Raw genomic sequence first — 15,284 nt, forward strand, 5'->3', positions numbered from 1 at the left:
CTCCTCTCTGGCCTCCAACTTGCCCAGATCCTACTTCAGCCCTCATCTGAGAGCTGAGCAAGTAGCCACAACCTCCTTCACCTATGGCCAGGCAAAAGGACAGATACCCTATTCCAAGCAGGATGGTTGCTATGGTTTGAATGTGGATTGTCCTTCCCTCCAAATCCATACGTCAGAATCTTAGACCCAATGTGACTGTAGTAAGAAGTAATACTATCACTGGGCACTGTCTCTTTTTTTTTGTTCAAGGTTATCACTTAAGCCACAACTCAACTTCTGGCTTTTTCTAGTTAATTGGAAGTAAGAGTCTCATGAACTTTCCTGCCCAGGTTGGCTTCAAACCATGATCCTTAGAACTCAACCTCCTAAGTGGCTAGGATTACAGTAGTTATGAGCCACTATCACTTGGCTTGTTTTTAAATTTCTGAGAGGAATAAACTTATTTTCACAAATCACCAATATGTTAATAGTAGAAGACATATTCTAAAATATTTGCTGGCCTCTCCCTTCCTTCTTCATTGCATCTTTCCCTCTTGTCGTTCAACCTTTTAAATAGGGATTGTGAGATGAGATTACTATAGATTATCCAGCTGGCCCTAAATGACATCTCAAGAGTCCTTCAAGACAGGGCAAGGAGATTAGGCACAAAGGAGAAGGCTACACAGACAGGCAGAGAAGGGGGGTCAGGGCCACAGCCAGGGAGCTGGAAGAGGCAAGGCATAAGCTCTGGGACCTCAGAGGGAACAAGTACCCACACATACAACACCCCCACACACACCCCCATCCCTGCCACCTTGATGGACACATACAGTGATTTTCTGATTTCAGACTTCTGGTCTTTGGAAGTGTATGGTAATTTGTTGTAATAATGTGCTGGTTTGGGAAATTCTCATCCAGATTGCAGAGGCTGTTGGCAGGAAAAAGCACTGTTATGAAAATGCACTGAAAGAAGGTCAAGGCCTACCTGGGTGGGGGAGGGAGGTGTGCATGTGAGGAAATGATAGACCAAGACAGGAAGTAGGGAGAAAGTGGCCTAAGTCTAGGGAACTCCATATTGGAGGAGGTATGGGAGGGGGTAGCATGGAACAGGGGGACCTAGCAGCATTGGAGGGAGCTCAGGGATGTCGGAAGATAGCAGGGAGCCATGATCCATCCTAATCCTGGTAGCCTCAGGCTGAGCTCCTAGGGAGCGGGGCTTGGGGCTGCAGTGATCCTGGGGAAAGCAGTGCCACCCAAGGCTTCCAGCCCAAGCAGCCGTGACCTCAGCCTGCCTGCCTTCACACCCATGCAGGTCAGGCCCAGTCCTGCTAAGTCATTCTGCCCCAGGGGCAGGCCACTAAGCCCTGTCCCCAGAAGCTCACACTTCCTTTACACCTTGACCTGGATGCCTGAGGATAGAGTCCTGAAGGACAACAGCCAGGCCAAAGCCAAGGTCTTAGCCAGGCACCAGTGGCTCACACCTGTGGTCCTAACTATTCAGGAGGCTGAGAGCTAAGGATCAAGGTTCAAAGCTAGCTGGGGCAGAAAAGTCCATTTAACCACCAATTAACCACCAAAAAGCTGGACGTGGAGCTTTGGCTCAAATGGTAGAGTGCCAACCTTGAGGGGAAAGCTAATGGGGAGCTCCTTGGCCCTGAGTTCAAGCCCCAGTACCTGCACAAAAAATACACAAAAACAGAAAACGCATGACATGAGAGAACTCCTCTTAGATGCCCATGCAGCAAAGAACCAGAGCCAGATTGTAGCTTTGTGTCTGTACCACAACAGCAGGCCTGCTGACCCTTCTGGAAGGCCCCCCAAAGCCTCCCCCAGGGGGGAATCAGTGGGTACATTTGGGGTATGAGGAGGACAGCGTCTCCCATCAAGTGGGAGAGGCAGGAGCCAGGAGCCCCTCAAGGATTCATGGTGAACTTGATGCAAGAGATGGACACTGGGCTGCAAAGCTGGGCTGTTCTGGAAACAGGAGACCAGAGCCTAGACCTTGAGGGGACAAGCACCTCACACTCCACAGACCTTCCTCTTCCTTACTGGGGAGAGGGCTACAGGGTAACCCCCAGGTAGGGCCCATCTGTGAACCCCAAGAGTTTCTGGAGCTGTGACTGGACCTCTGGGCCTCTGGCCTGAGGCCTCACCAGGGAGGCTGTGGAAAGCAATTGGCCCCAGCCACTCATGCCAGGCTCAACACTGAAACCAGACCAGGGGGTCGGACCAGATTCCTGACCACCAGGGAGTGGCTAAATGACTTAGAGGAGGGGGTGCTGCAGAATTCTTCTGGCCTCTGGCCACAGAAACCCAAGCATAGGCGGTGGTCAGGCTCTTGCCTTTGCTCAGCAGATCTGGAGCCATGGCCATGCCCAACCACTCCCAAGCCTCTGGGCTTGGTGCTTCTGTAAGGTTCGTGGGTTTGGTGCTTCTGTAAGGTTCGCTGTGGGCACACTGGCTATCTGCAGTTCCCAGGGAGACAGTGAAGGAAGCTGGGGCGTGGGGTTCCATAGGAGCAGCTCAGGACTACAGAACAATCACCAGAGCCTGGAGGAGGTGGGGGAGTTCCTGGCATGCCAATGCAAGGCACCACACATATGGTATAACAATACCAAGAGCCACAGGACCTGAGGACCCCTACCTATGAGCAACAGGGACCCTGGAGCCCTGTCCTTGGCTGGGCCCAGTGGGAAGGGAGTGGGCAGGGACTGGAGTCTTTAGCATCCTGTCCACCCTGGAACTTGAAAGTTGGCCTGAATCGCCACGGCAAGTCTATACTGTGGGCCTCACCTAACTCCCCTGGGATGGGTCTCACAGCTGGTGGGAAGAAGATGTGAGGAACTGATCTGATGCCATCAGCCCTGCTGGACTGTGAAGGGGCTGGACAGAGCATTTTTCCCTGGACCTCCAACTCAACCCACAGAAGCGTTCCTGTTTTTTTGTTTTGTTTTGTTTTGGTTTTTCCTGTACTGGGGCTTGAAACTCAGGGTCTGGGGCACTGTCCCTGAGTTTCTTTTACTCAAGGCTAGCACTCTACCACTTGAGCCACAGTGCTACTTCCTGGTTTTTTTTTTTTTTTTTTTTTTTCTGTTTATGTGGTACTGAAGAATCAAACCCAGGGCTTCATACATGCTAGGCAAGCACTCTACCACTGAGCCACCTTCCCAGCCCGGAACTATCCTCTTCTAAAGCAGAAGGCTCCCAGCATCTAGCGCAGCCCTTTCAGCTCCAACCAGACTCATGTTGGCAGGGATGGGTTGCAGCCACAGTCTCTGCCCCAGCCATGGCGGTGAGTGTCAGAATCTCATGCGACCTGCACATGTGAAGCCCAACTTCCTCAGCTGGCCTCACTTCACTGGCTCTCCAACCTCCAGGCAGGGCTGCCCAGGTGAGCAAGAATGAGGAGATGGCTGCCCCCAAGGGTGAGCAGAGGCAAAGACCAGCAGAGGTAAGGACAGAGAGGGAGAGATGAGGCCAGTAGGGCTGGACAGGCCAGTGTGGAGAGAAGAATGGATCCTTACAAGGGTTTGGCCAGAATGCCGAGGTGAGCCAGGTATGGGGGTGCACACCTCTTAAAGCAGTCAGGAGGCTGAGGCAGGAGGATCCCAAGTTCAAGGGGAACTGGAGGTGTGGCTCCTGAGAGCCCTGAGTTCAAACCCCAGTACCAACAAAACAAAAACAAAAAATGATGAATTGGAGCTGGGGCCATGGCTCAGTAGTAGAGTCTCGCTTAGCATGTCCGAGCTCCTGGGTTTGATCCCTAGCACTGCTCCCCAACAAATCATGTTCAAAGCCAGCATGTTCCTCAGTTCCAGGAGCTGCATGGGCTGCCACAGTTGGCAGAGCAGGTGCCAGAGCAGGCCTGTGAGGCGGGGAGGCAGGTAGAAATGTGTGTGGGTGCGCTTGGAAGGGCCAGCCAGGTGCCCCAACCTGGGCACCGCCCCTCCCACCCCCAGCTCTAGTTTTCTCATGTGGAAAACCACCCCAGTTCATATCCTAGACCCCCACTGGGTGAGCAATGGTAACAATCAGAGACATTCAGAGTCTGGAATATTTTATCCAATTCCTCTGTGACCTAAGGCACTGTTCCCTCTCTACTTAAAATTCTTGAGGTTCTATCTTTCCTCACTTTCAAGGTCACAAAGACTTGAGGATATTGTGTGTGTGTGTGTGTATGTGTGTGTGTGTGTGTGTGTGTGTGTGTGTGTGTGTGTGTAAATGTGCACATGTGCATACTTGTACTGGCCTTGAACTGAGAGCTTCAGTGTGGTCCCTTAGCTTTTTTTGCTCAAGCCTGACACTCTACCACTGGAGGAACACCTCTAGTCTTTTGCTGATTAATTGGAGACAAGAATCTCATAGCCGTTTCTGTCTGGAATAGTTTTGAACTGTGATCCTGAGTACTAGGATTACAAGCATAAGCCTTGGTACCCATCTCATTTTTTTTTTCTTTTTCTTCTAGCAGGTGTAGAGAGAAGACCTCACCACACATACACCCTCTTTGGGCTTGTGACATAGCCCAGGGGGGTTCAGAGGCGGCGGCTTATTCAGAACTGAGCAGCAGATCCATGGAGGAGGCTAACCAGAGGAAGGGAAGGGAAACGGAAAGCACACAGTGGGAGTCCTGTTCCTTGCCAGACTGCAGGGCTCTGGGAATGCCCTCCAGTTTCCCTGCTGATCCTCCGATCCTCCCCCCTTGCACAACCCTGACCACAGGGAGAAAGGGGCAAAAATCTTGCCAAATGTTTCAACAGGAGTTGCCCGTAATTGCTCCACTTTTCCTGGATTTGGCAATGGAAGGATTACCTCATCCTGAGGTGGGGGCAGCAGCCTGGTGGCCCATAAATATTCACCTCAGGAAGGCCCCCTCCCTGCTTCCTCTTCCTTCTTCAACACTCTCCGGTCCCCGCAGCTGCTCTGTAACCATGACCCTGAGACTCCTGTGGCTGGGACTCATCCTGCTGGTCCAGACCCAGTTTTCTGTTCCAAGCCTGATCCCTGCCCCATCTCTACATAAGCTTCCCCTGACCCCCAACTTCCAGGATAAGCAGGTAAGAGTCCTGGAGGGGCAGTTGCCAGGAGATCTAGGGTTGTGGGGAGGAGAGGTGAAGGGTCTCAATATTGGGGGCTGGAGATGTGGTTTAGGTGGTAGAGTGCCAGCCAATAACCAAAAGTGTCAGATACAGAGTTTGAGTCCCTATCTCAGACCAAAAAATAAAAAAGAGCACCATTGGGTGGAATGGGTAAGACTCAGGGAGTCCAGACCTCAGAACTCTTGAGCCTGGGTCCCCTGGTGGAAGCCACACCCCCATCCTTCTTCATCTCTGTGTCATTGTGCCTACTAACCCCCACTGCCTGCTAAGTCCCTCTGCACAGATGAAGAAACTGATGCTGGAGGCCCTCAGCCCTTGCTGGCTCCTTCAGGCAGGCTCCGCCTGGGACCCTGGAACCCAATCAGAGGGGCTGCCAGCCAGGCTGCCTAGAGATGCCAGCAGGGCCAGAGCAGGAGAGGTGGCTCCTGGAGCCACTCCAGGGCTCTGCCTCACTCTGCCCTGCAGTTCCAGGGGAAGTGGTATGTCATAGGCCTGGCGGGGAACGCAGTACAGAAGAATCAAGGCAACTCAAATATGTACACCACCACCTATGAGCTGAATGAAGACAACAGCTACAACGTCACCTCCACCCTGCTCAGGTGAAGCTGCCATCTCCCTAGGGGCTAAGAGGTAGACTGATGTCACAGGCAAGGGGTGATCCTGTTATTCCTGACATGGCTTCTGTCCCTCCTTCCCTCTCTCCTTTCCTCCCTTCCTTTCTTCTCTCAGTGTGGCACTCCAGCACGGACAGCAATGGGGATGAACACACACAGGTCAAGGAAGATGGAGAGGACAGGTGTGGTGGTGGTACATACACACACAAAAATGTTAACTAGACTATCTTAAACAAGAAGCCAAGTGAGGGCCTGGTGGTTCATGCCTGTGATCCTAGCTACTCCAGAGGCAGAGATTAGGAGGATTGTAGTTTGAAGCCAGCCCCAGAGAACAAGTTCAGGAGGCCCCATTTTCAACCAATAACTGGGTGTGTTGATACACGTATGTCATCCTAGCTAGGGTGGGAAGCTTCAATAGGAGGAATTTGGTCCAGTTTGGCCTACATAAAAAGCAAGATCCTATCTCAATAAAGAACTAGAGCAACAAGGGCTAGAGGTGTGGCTCAAGCAGTAGAGTGCTTGCCTAGCAAGCATGAAGCCCTGAGTTCAAACTCTAGTACCAACACCAAAACCAAAAAAACAGAACCAAACCAAAGCCCAAGATAGGAGCCAGGTACCAGTGGCTCACACCCATAATCCCAGCTACTAAAGAGGCTGAGATCTGAGGATCATGGTTTGAAGCCAGTCCAGGCAGGAAAGTGTGTGAGACTCTTATCTCCAATTAACCACTAAAAAGCTAAAAGTGAAGTGGTACTTCAAGTGGTAGAGCACTAGCTTTGAGGGCAAAAGCTCAGGGATGGTGCTTGGCCCTGAGTTCAAGATGGCCAAAACAACACCACCAAAAACAAACAAACAAAAACAAAGATGGAAAGAGTAATGTATTCCATGGCAGGAGGAGGGATACTGCATCTACCTACAATCTCACCCAGGTCTCCAACCAGGGCTTCTAAAAAAGTGGCTTTTAAAAGGAGCCAGTGCCAGGCACTGGTGGCTCACGCCTGTAATCCTATCTACGCAGGAGGCTGAGATCTGAGGATCGTGGTTCAAAGCCAACCCAGGCAGAACAGTCTCCATGAGACTCTTATCTCCAATGAACCACCAGAAAACCAGAAGTAGTGCTGTGGCTCAAGTGGTAGAGCACTAGCCTTGAGCCCAAAGAGGCTCAGGGACAGCGCCCAGACTCCGAGTTCAAGCCCCACAACAACAAAAAATGAAAAATAAAAAGGAGCCAATGTATCTCAGAAAGTATACACACAGCTCGGTAATCCTAGCTACTCACTGGGTAATTCTAGCTACTCAGGAGGCTAAGATCTGAGGATTCTGGTTTGAAGCCAGCCTAGATTGGAAAGTCTCTGAGACTCTTATCTCCAAATAACCAGGGGAAAAAATGTAAGTGGAGTTGTGGCTCAAGTGGAGGAACTCTAGCCTTTAGCAAAAGAGCTCAGGGATAGTGCCAAGGTCCTGAATTCAAACCCTAGTATCAAAACACACACAGGGGCTGGGAAGGTGGCTCAGTGGTAGAGCGCTTGCCTTGCATGCTTGAGGCCCTGGGTTTGATTCCTCATCACCACATAAGCAAAAAAAAAAAAAGAAACAAAACACACACACACAAACAAACAGTTGTGTGTGCATGGAGTGTGCAGAGTATGCACGGAAGGGGCTGGTGCACTCTGAGTCAGAGAATGGTGCCTTCCAGAGGTAGGAAGCTAGACCCTGGGGCAACCTGCCTTGCAAGGCCAGGGGCTCCCACAAGGCCAGGATCTGGGTATCCGGACTCAGTTGCATCAGGGGAGAAAGTCAGGTGGAGCTGGGAGGTAGGTAGAACAATGAAGGTGAGGCTGGGCAGCCAGGGCTGGGAGGTGGCAGGTGGATGGGAACTAGAACAGGACTGTATCTGCTGCTGTGTTTTTCTTTCTTTCTTTCTTTTTTGGCTGTTTTTGTATGTGTGTGTGAAAATACTGTACAGAGGGGTTACAATTACATGGGCAAGATAATGAGTGCATTTCTTATCAAGCATTGTAGCCTCCTTCTTTGTTTCCCCTTCCCAACCTATCCTTCCCCTCCCCCCACCCCCCTGCAGTGTTTTTCTGATTTGGGAAGCTGGTAGGTTGGAGCTGGAGCACTTGAGGACTGAGAGGCAGAAGAAAGGTAGAAAGCTGTTTGGGGAGTATTTGGTCTGAAGCAGGCTGGACAGGTGGAGTAGGTGGTAGCAGGGGAACAGCCAGGTGGGAGTCGGGGTAAGTGCCTGGGGCTGGGCTGCACGTGGGGTAGGCCACCTAGGGGAGGCAGGTGAAGAGGGACTTCGGATGCAGGAGGGAGGATCTGAGAGAGTCAGGCAGCTCTGGGCATCAGATGAGGGATAGGCTCAAGGCAGGAAAGCCCAGGCCAGTCTAAACTGGGTGGGCGGAGCTTCCACTTTAATGGGGGACAGGCTTTTATGAGTTGGACCCTGCCACCATCTTGGTGCTACCTGGTCAGGCCCAGGAGCGTCCACACCTGTGTCATCTCCCTCAGCTCACCCCATCTCTTGCTCCCGTAGGGGTCAGAACTGTGACTACTGGAACAGAATTTTTGTCTCAGGTTCCGTGTGGGGCCAGTACACCCTAGGCGACATTCACAGTGAGTCCCCATTTGAGACAGGGGTGTGGGTGTGAGGTTCCAGGGAGCACAGGCCTCTCTGTCACCCTACGCTGTCCTCTGGGGAAAAGCCTATGGTCAGCAGGCTGAAAAGCAAGGGGATGGTCTCCTCTTCCTCCCAGCACAGGCAAGGCTGACCTCTTACCCCCACTCCTGTATCACAGGATACCCGAATATACAGAGCTACACTATGCAAGTGATAGATACTAACTACTCCGAGTTCGCCATGTTATTCTTCAAAAAGACTTCCTCAAACGTGGAGTACTTCAAGACTACCCTCTACGGTGGGTCTTCATCCTATCCCCCGGGGCCCCAGCTCCTGGTCACACTTAGGGGATGAGACCCTCCACCCTCACTCAGGCCTCAAGGTCTTCTTCAACTCCAGCCCCCTCAGGGAGGAGGTCTTCCTGCATAGGTTCTATAGGAAAAATGTCGGAGGCCTCATTCACTTGTCCGATGACTTTTTGTTTTTGAGTTTTGGCATTGGCTTTGTGCTCAAGGCTGGCACTCTAACAGCTGAATCCTACCTCCACTTTCAGTTTTTTGCTGGATAATTGAAGAAAAGAGTCTCATGGACTTTTCTGTCCAGGGTTGGCTTTGAACCATGATCCTTAGATCTCAGCTTTCTAAGTAGCTACAATGACAGGCATGAGCCACCAGCACCCAATAACATTTATAGAGCATCTTTCTGTCCGCACCCAGGGAGAACCAAAGAGCTGAGCTCTGAATTGAAGGATCGCTTCGTCCACTTTGCCAAGTCTCTGGGCCTTACTGATGACCACATCACCTTCCTTACTCCCATTGGTAAGGGTCAGTTGGGGAGGTAGGAAGGGGACATAGGGGTTGTCTAGGCCTGATGCTCTCCACCAGGGAGAGGATAAACAAGAGACCCAGTGCCCTGCTCCAGCCCATCCAAGAGCAGTGGCCTCCTCTGGAAGCCATTTTGGACTTATGAAGACATTGCCCCACCCTGGAATCTATGGGTCCCCAGGGATCCTGACCCCCAAGTGCTCATCCATGACAGGTTAGCCTGGGCTTACCAGATGAGAATCACAGATCAGTGTCCGCATTTTCCCAGGCCTCCTGTTCTGGGTCTCCCTTTGGATCCTATTCATCTTTGACTTAGGACATGTCCCTGCTTTCAAGTAGCCTAGCCTGACCTGGGCAAGGAGGGCTCTCACCAGGTCATTCAGGGTCACTGGCTGAGAGGCTAGCTAGGGCTCAGTAGGTTGAACAGGCAGGAGGCCTGGGAGCTGGAGCACAGCTATGAGAGGCCCCATCCTTTAGGGCAGCAAGTCCCCAAACCTTTCCCTTACTGCATCTTCCACACATGGGTCTTCAGGCTTCCCCAAGTCCTGAGGACACCCCCAGAGATGCAGCTGGTCCAGGCTGGGCCTGCGGGACAGCACAGGGGTCCTGGTAGCCAGAGATGTGCATGCACACACATGTACATGTACACCTATCCCATCTGCCTGTTCTGATGGACTTTTTCCTCCCACAGACCAGTGCATTGATGACTGAAGGTGCAGTGAGTATGGCTGCGCAGGGAGCTGAGGGGAGGGTGGCCGGGGTGGGTGGGAGGAGGAGGGTCCGTCCCAGACTTGCCTTTGCTCCCTCCCTTTTCCCCCTCCCCCAACTGCAGCGTCTTTAATCAACTTTCTTTTCTCAGGTGTTGACTATCTTTATCTCCATCCTTCCTTTTGCCTCTGCCCAGGGAGCCAGATTGTCTACTCCATGCCCCACCCCCAGCCATGAAGCCAGTGACAACTGGAAGACCTTTCTTGTGATGCCCTGCTGCCCACCCAACTGCTCCAAAAGCCACTTGGCTGCTGGAGTCCACCCACTTATCTGCTAAATAAACACATGCACTTGCCCCGGGGTCTGCATATGTGTGTGTGCGCGTGCACGCCAGTCCTGGGGATTGAACTCAGGGTCTGAGCTTTTTGCTCAAGGCTGAGCTCTACCACTTGAGGCCTCAGCTCTATTTGCGTTTGTTTTTTTTTTAAATTTTTACATTTTTTTTTTTTGGTGTGTGGGGGGTGGATAATTGGAAAGAAGAGTTTCATGGAGCCAGGCACCGGTGGCTCACGCCTGTAATCCTAGCTACTCAGGAGGCTGAGATCTGAGGATCACGGTTCAAAGCCAGCCTGGGCAGCAAAGTCCATGAGACTATTTGTGTGTGTGTGTGTGTGTGTGTGTGTGTGTGTGTGTGTTTTGGGTGCGGTCGTGGGCCTGAACTCTGAGCCTGGGCGCTGCCCCTCAGCTCTTCAGCTCAAGGCTAGCACTCTACCACTTGAACCACAGCGCCACTTCCAGCTTTTTTTTTTGCTTATGGGTGCTGAGGAATCGAACCCAGGGCCTCAAGCATGCAAGGCAAGCACTTTACCACTGAGCCAGCTTTCCAGCCCCCCATGAGACTCTTATCTCCAATAAACCACTAGAAAACCAGAACCAGAAGTGGCACTGTGGCTCAAGCGCTGGTCTTGAGCTGAAGAGCGCAGGGACAGCGCCCAGGCCCAGAGTTCATGCCCCACGACCGACCAAAAAAAAAAAAAAAAAAAAAAAAGAGTTTCATGGGCTTTTGGGCTGCAGCTGGCTTCAAACTGGGATCCTCAGATGGCAGCCTCCTGAGTAGCTAGGATGACAGAGTAGGTAGGATTGATTACAGGGGTGAGCCCCTGGTGCCTGGTTTTTTTATTCTGTTTTATAATTATCATACATTAAAGGTATACAAGGTGAGATCCTGACAAAATTTCAAGAGGCCTCATTGTTCTGTTTCTGTACTTGCCTGGAGCCTGGTCCAAGGCTGGAGCCAGGCCGGTTCCCAGCCACAGGTGCAGCCCTGGATCCCCCAAGCGGGCGCAGAACGGCAGGCAGGTCCAGGATGGAGTGCGTGAGGTGGGTGGTCGCTGCCGGGGCAGGCAGGGGGAAGGAGGAAGGAGGAGGAGGGAACCCCTCCATGACAGTCCTGTCCTGCCAGGACTGGAACTTCTCGAAACTTCAAGAGGCCTTGGAAACCGCTGGTCTGATTTCGAACACTCAGAGGGGCAGAAGCAGGGAAGGGGCACAGAATGGAGGTTCCCGACTGGCCCGCTCTCCTGCCGGGCTCGCTGGCACTCGCTAGCCCTTGCTCGGGTTCGAGCCTCCGCTGCCCGGGTTTCTCCGCTGTCGGAGAGCCCCGCGATTGCCCCGCACCGCCACCCGGAGTGGGCCGGGCCCGCGGGTCGGCCGGGGGGCGGCGCCCGACTGTGAGGCATTGTGGGCGGCGCCAGTTTAGGGGCGGGGCCTGGCGTCGGGTGGGCGGGGTTTGGGCCGTGGGGCGGGGAGGAGGCGGAGCTCGGGCGGCGCGGCGCAGGCCACGGGGGCGGGGCCCCGGGCTCCGGGCGGCCGCGCGCCGCTGCGTTCCTCCCTTCCGGCTCCGAGATCTCTCAGCGGCTCCCACCTTCCGCCCGGCGCCGGCTCTCAGGGCGACGGTCGCCGCTTTCCGTGGTCGCGCGGCCCCTGCGGTGCCCGAGCCCGCAATGTCGGGCCCCAACGGGGACCTGGGCATGCCGGTGGAGGCGGCGGCGGAAGGCGAGGACGATGGCTTCGGGGAAGCAGGTGACGGGGCGCGGGGTGGGGGAGCTCCCGAAGCGATTGTTGCTTTTCCTGGGGTACCCTCCCTGGGAAGGGGAATCGGGGACGGGGTGGGCTCTCCCCACCCGCTCGCGGAAGGTTCCGACTTTTCCCGGGGCCACCTTGGAGGTTCCTAGAAACCGCAGCCCGGTTTCACAGAAGGGGAAACTGAGGCAACCTCCGGGGATGCTCAGCTGCTTGGGATTTGCTCCGATCACTTCCTGCCCCACTTCCCCCCACACACACACCAAGGGGCTTGCAACCCGGCTTGGCAGGTCTGGCCGCGCAGGCGGGGCTGACCCGGTGGGCGCCCGCGCTGCTGAGTCAGCACCGGGGCCGGTGTGCCCGGCTCCCCAGCAGCCTGTTGCGTGCACAGCCCCGCGCGAGGGTGGGAGAACCATCCGCCCGGGCTCCCGGCGCCCCGTCCTTCCGTATTCCCCTTGTCGTAGGGATGAGTGTGTCCGTCCCGTGACAGATGGTGCAGGCAAGGGTTCATGGAGGAAGTGAGCCGTGTGGTTATTCTCTTCGGTGTAGTAAGGTGGGAGCAGTAACTTGGAGGGCAGGACTTAGTAAACGTGGGGTAAGGATGGGGCAGTGCTTTGTTGTTGCCATCACATTTTTATTGAGCTATACAAATCAGCCCCATTTCAGTTGGACAGTTCCAAGGTTTTATATGCTCAGTTGTGCAACCCTCACAGTTCTAAGATATTTTCATCACTCTGAGTCTTTTTTTTTTTTTTTGGTGGTACTGAGGTTTGAACTCAGGACCTTGTGTTTACTAGGCTATCAGCTCTTTACTTGAGCCACAAACCCAGACCCAGGGTCTACTTTTCATAAAGGCAAGCCACCCAGTGTGGACAAGCAGTGTTCCTGTAGCTCTGAAGCAAAGGATGCAGTAGCCATAGTGAGGGCCTAGGGAAGGGCTCAGAAGGTCACGCTGCATGGATGTTGGCTGATTCACAGGACAGTGGGGAGGATCAAGGTTTGGAACTGTGAAGTACCCTTGACAGGGATAAAAGCCTCACTCCAGTTGGTGTGGAGACATTCAGTACCTCGTCCTGTCCCCCAGTTGGTGTCCCTAACAGGAATGTGAAGTATTGGTTGTCATGACCATATAAAGAATCACTTTGGCAGATCTTGCTAAGTTCTGGATACACTTCATACTTCCACTCTTCACTTCTTTTCCAGAAAGGAGCTGTAGCAACTTGCTGGGGTAGAGCAGAACTGGAACCCAAATCTAACAGCCCTTAATCCCGAGAATTTTGGTTGTCACCAACCAGCTATAGGATCCTGGATAGTTTCCTTCTTCTTAGGCCTCAGTTTCCCTCTCTGTATCACGAGGCGTGGACTTGCAGCAGACTTCACAGGACTGTCTTCTGTGAGTGGTGCCCTTTCTGGGCAATGGATAACCTTCCCTTGAATGCAATCACCCACATCCCAGACACAATCCTTGAATTCCAGACTTTTCTACCACCACCACCCACTTCTCTTCCTATCCTAAGTTGGCAGCCAAGTATATCTGAGTCACAGGCTGGCTCAGAACCGGGTCCCGCAGTGGGCACAGGCCCAGACCTTGGGTCCAAAGGAACATCATGTTTCTGAGAGGCAGGTGAAGAATGGCAGTAGAGGGAGGACCAGAGACGGCTTCTTGGAAGAGGCATTTTGAGCTGGTCCTTGACAGATTGTGGTCGAGGCATCTCTGGGTGGCAGAGAGTTGAGCGAAGGCACAGAGGCTGGCAAGTCAGCTCCATTCATTCATTCACTCACTCATTCCTTCAGCAAACGCTTACTCTGTCATCGAGCACACTGGGGAGACAGCAGCCAACACAAGACCAGTCACTTCTCACACAGCTGAGGGACAGACATAGGCCAGCACACAGATATTCACAGCCGTTGTTCCTGAGGGGAGAGAGGGCTGTGGAGGGCTACGAGACTGGCTTGCGTCAGTAGGGCGCTGGTGATAGGATAACCTGTGGTGATTGCCAAAAAAGGGAAGGGAGACAGGAGGACTGGCATATCCCGGGCAGAGGCAACAGCACAGAGGGCTTGAGGTGGGAGAGGTGGGTGTGAGGGAGGGGAAAGGAAAAGGATTCGGAGAGGAGACAGATGAAGGGAACTGAGGGGGCTGGAGAGGATCTGGGAATCTGCTGGTGGTTTACCCTGATGGCAGAGGGAGCCACGGAAGGGCTGGAGATGAGAGCCTGCCTGGAAGAGGCCCTGTCCACCTCTGCAGGGAGAGAGGAAGCAAGGAAGAGCCAAGGAGGTTTCACCTTTGCACTTAGGGAGATCCCTGGGGGCGGGACCTCCCAGGCTGTGACCATCCTAACTAGAAGATGGAGCACTAAGGTGTTTCTTCAAAGCCTTTCTTTTGGTTTCTGCCCATTTTCCAGACGGTGACACGGGTTCAGGAAGGAGTAGAGACTTCTCCCAAAGCCCTCTTGGAGGCGGGCTGGGGAACAATGGGGTACGAGTGTGTCTGGGAGCCTAGAGGAGACACGGGACCTTGGGTCTGTCTTTCCCCTTCCTCCCAGAGTATGCAGCCATCAACTCCATGTTGGACCAGATCAACTCATGTCTGGACCACCTGGAGGAGAAGAATGATCACCTCCACGCCCGACTCCAGGAGCTGTTGGAGTCCAACCGGCAGACACGCCTGGAATTCCAGCAGCAGCTCGGGGAGGCCCCTGGCGATGCCAGCCCCTAGGCTCTGGGAGCCTCCGACCAGGCCCCAATCCTGCCTCCCTGGGCCCTTACTATCTGGTTTAGATACCTTCTCAAGGGCTGGCCTTTGGGTCCCCTGCCTGCCTGAGCCAGCCCCCACTTCCTAGCCTGTCTCTTGGGGCCAGGTGTAAACATACAGCCCATTCATTTGCCTGCTGGCCCAGCTCCTGGACCTCCCTACTTCCCCCAGGATTGGAAATCCACATTAAACCAATTCTCCACACTACAGAGCCTCTCTTCTGTGTGCTGGGATGAAGACCTTAGGTGAACTGGGGCCTGATCACACATCACACATCAATGGCCTATGAACAGGAAGTGGGGGCTGGGTTCGTGACCACCTTTTATTCCTGGATACACACAGCGCAGGTGAGGGACATCCCTACCTGGGATGCTGACCAGCAGCTGCTGCCCAGCCTGACCAAGGCAAGTTGCCAAGCTTGGTGACTTTCTGGGATGCACTCAGCCCTTATGGGGGCTGGGGCCTCTGGCTGAGTCTGGGAACGCCACATACGCTCTGCAGCCTTGGCACTGCCCTTGGAAGTCTCCCCAGCTGGCCCATAACAGGCCCACTCTCACTGTCTAAGGGCCTGGGGTCTCTACATGAGGAGCAGCGCCACAGCAG

General features: G+C 53.7%; 2 protein-coding genes across 7 annotated transcripts; both read left to right on the plus strand.

The window, feature by feature from the left end:
- Positions 1-4,845: 4,845 nt before the first annotated feature.
- On the plus strand, positions 4,846-10,199 carry Lcn2 (lipocalin 2). Of its 6 annotated transcripts, none has more exons than XM_070014512.1 (7): positions 4,846-5,033; positions 5,541-5,674; positions 8,229-8,308; positions 8,491-8,610; positions 9,029-9,130; positions 9,828-9,858; positions 9,996-10,199. In XM_070014512.1, the coding sequence occupies exons 1-6, from the start codon at positions 4,908-4,910 to the stop codon at positions 9,845-9,847; spliced, it is 582 nt and encodes a 193-aa protein (XP_069870613.1). In that variant the 5' UTR covers positions 4,846-4,907; the 3' UTR covers positions 9,848-9,858; positions 9,996-10,199. The 6 variants fall into 6 exon arrangements, with proteins under 6 accessions (XP_069870613.1, XP_069870608.1, XP_069870599.1 ...); XM_070014507.1 differs by having other exon boundaries at positions 10,041-10,199; XM_070014498.1 differs by having other exon boundaries at positions 9,828-9,854.
- Positions 10,200-11,686: 1,487 nt separating this feature from the next.
- On the plus strand, positions 11,687-14,888 carry Bbln (bublin coiled coil protein). The gene is made up of 2 exons (XM_070014561.1): positions 11,687-11,926; positions 14,473-14,888. The coding sequence occupies exons 1-2, from the start codon at positions 11,848-11,850 to the stop codon at positions 14,643-14,645; spliced, it is 252 nt and encodes an 83-aa protein (XP_069870662.1). The 5' UTR covers positions 11,687-11,847; the 3' UTR covers positions 14,646-14,888.
- Positions 14,889-15,284: the final 396 nt, after the last annotated feature.

The sequence above is a fragment of the Dipodomys merriami genome, unplaced genomic scaffold (assembly GCF_024711535.1).
Source record: "Dipodomys merriami isolate MVZ:Mamm:240054 unplaced genomic scaffold, mDipMer1.0.p SCAF_11, whole genome shotgun sequence".
Taxonomy (NCBI): domain Eukaryota; kingdom Metazoa; phylum Chordata; class Mammalia; order Rodentia; family Heteromyidae; genus Dipodomys; species Dipodomys merriami.

Bases quoted from the DNA above. Each gene is read 5' to 3' on its own strand.
- Lcn2 (XM_070014512.1), top strand. From the start codon at position 4,908: ATGACCCTGAGACTCCTGTGGCTGGGACTCATCCTGCTGGTCCAGACC. The intron at 8,309-8,490 runs GTGAGTCCCCAT...CCTGTATCACAG, and splicing joins CACCCTAGGCGACATTCACA to GATACCCGAATATACAGAGC. The intron at 8,611-9,028 runs GTGGGTCTTCAT...GTCCGCACCCAG, and splicing joins CTTCAAGACTACCCTCTACG to GGAGAACCAAAGAGCTGAGC.
- Bbln (XM_070014561.1), top strand. From the start codon at position 11,848: ATGTCGGGCCCCAACGGGGACCTGGGCATGCCGGTGGAGGCGGCGGCG. The intron at 11,927-14,472 runs GTGACGGGGCGC...CCTTCCTCCCAG, and splicing joins CGATGGCTTCGGGGAAGCAG to AGTATGCAGCCATCAACTCC.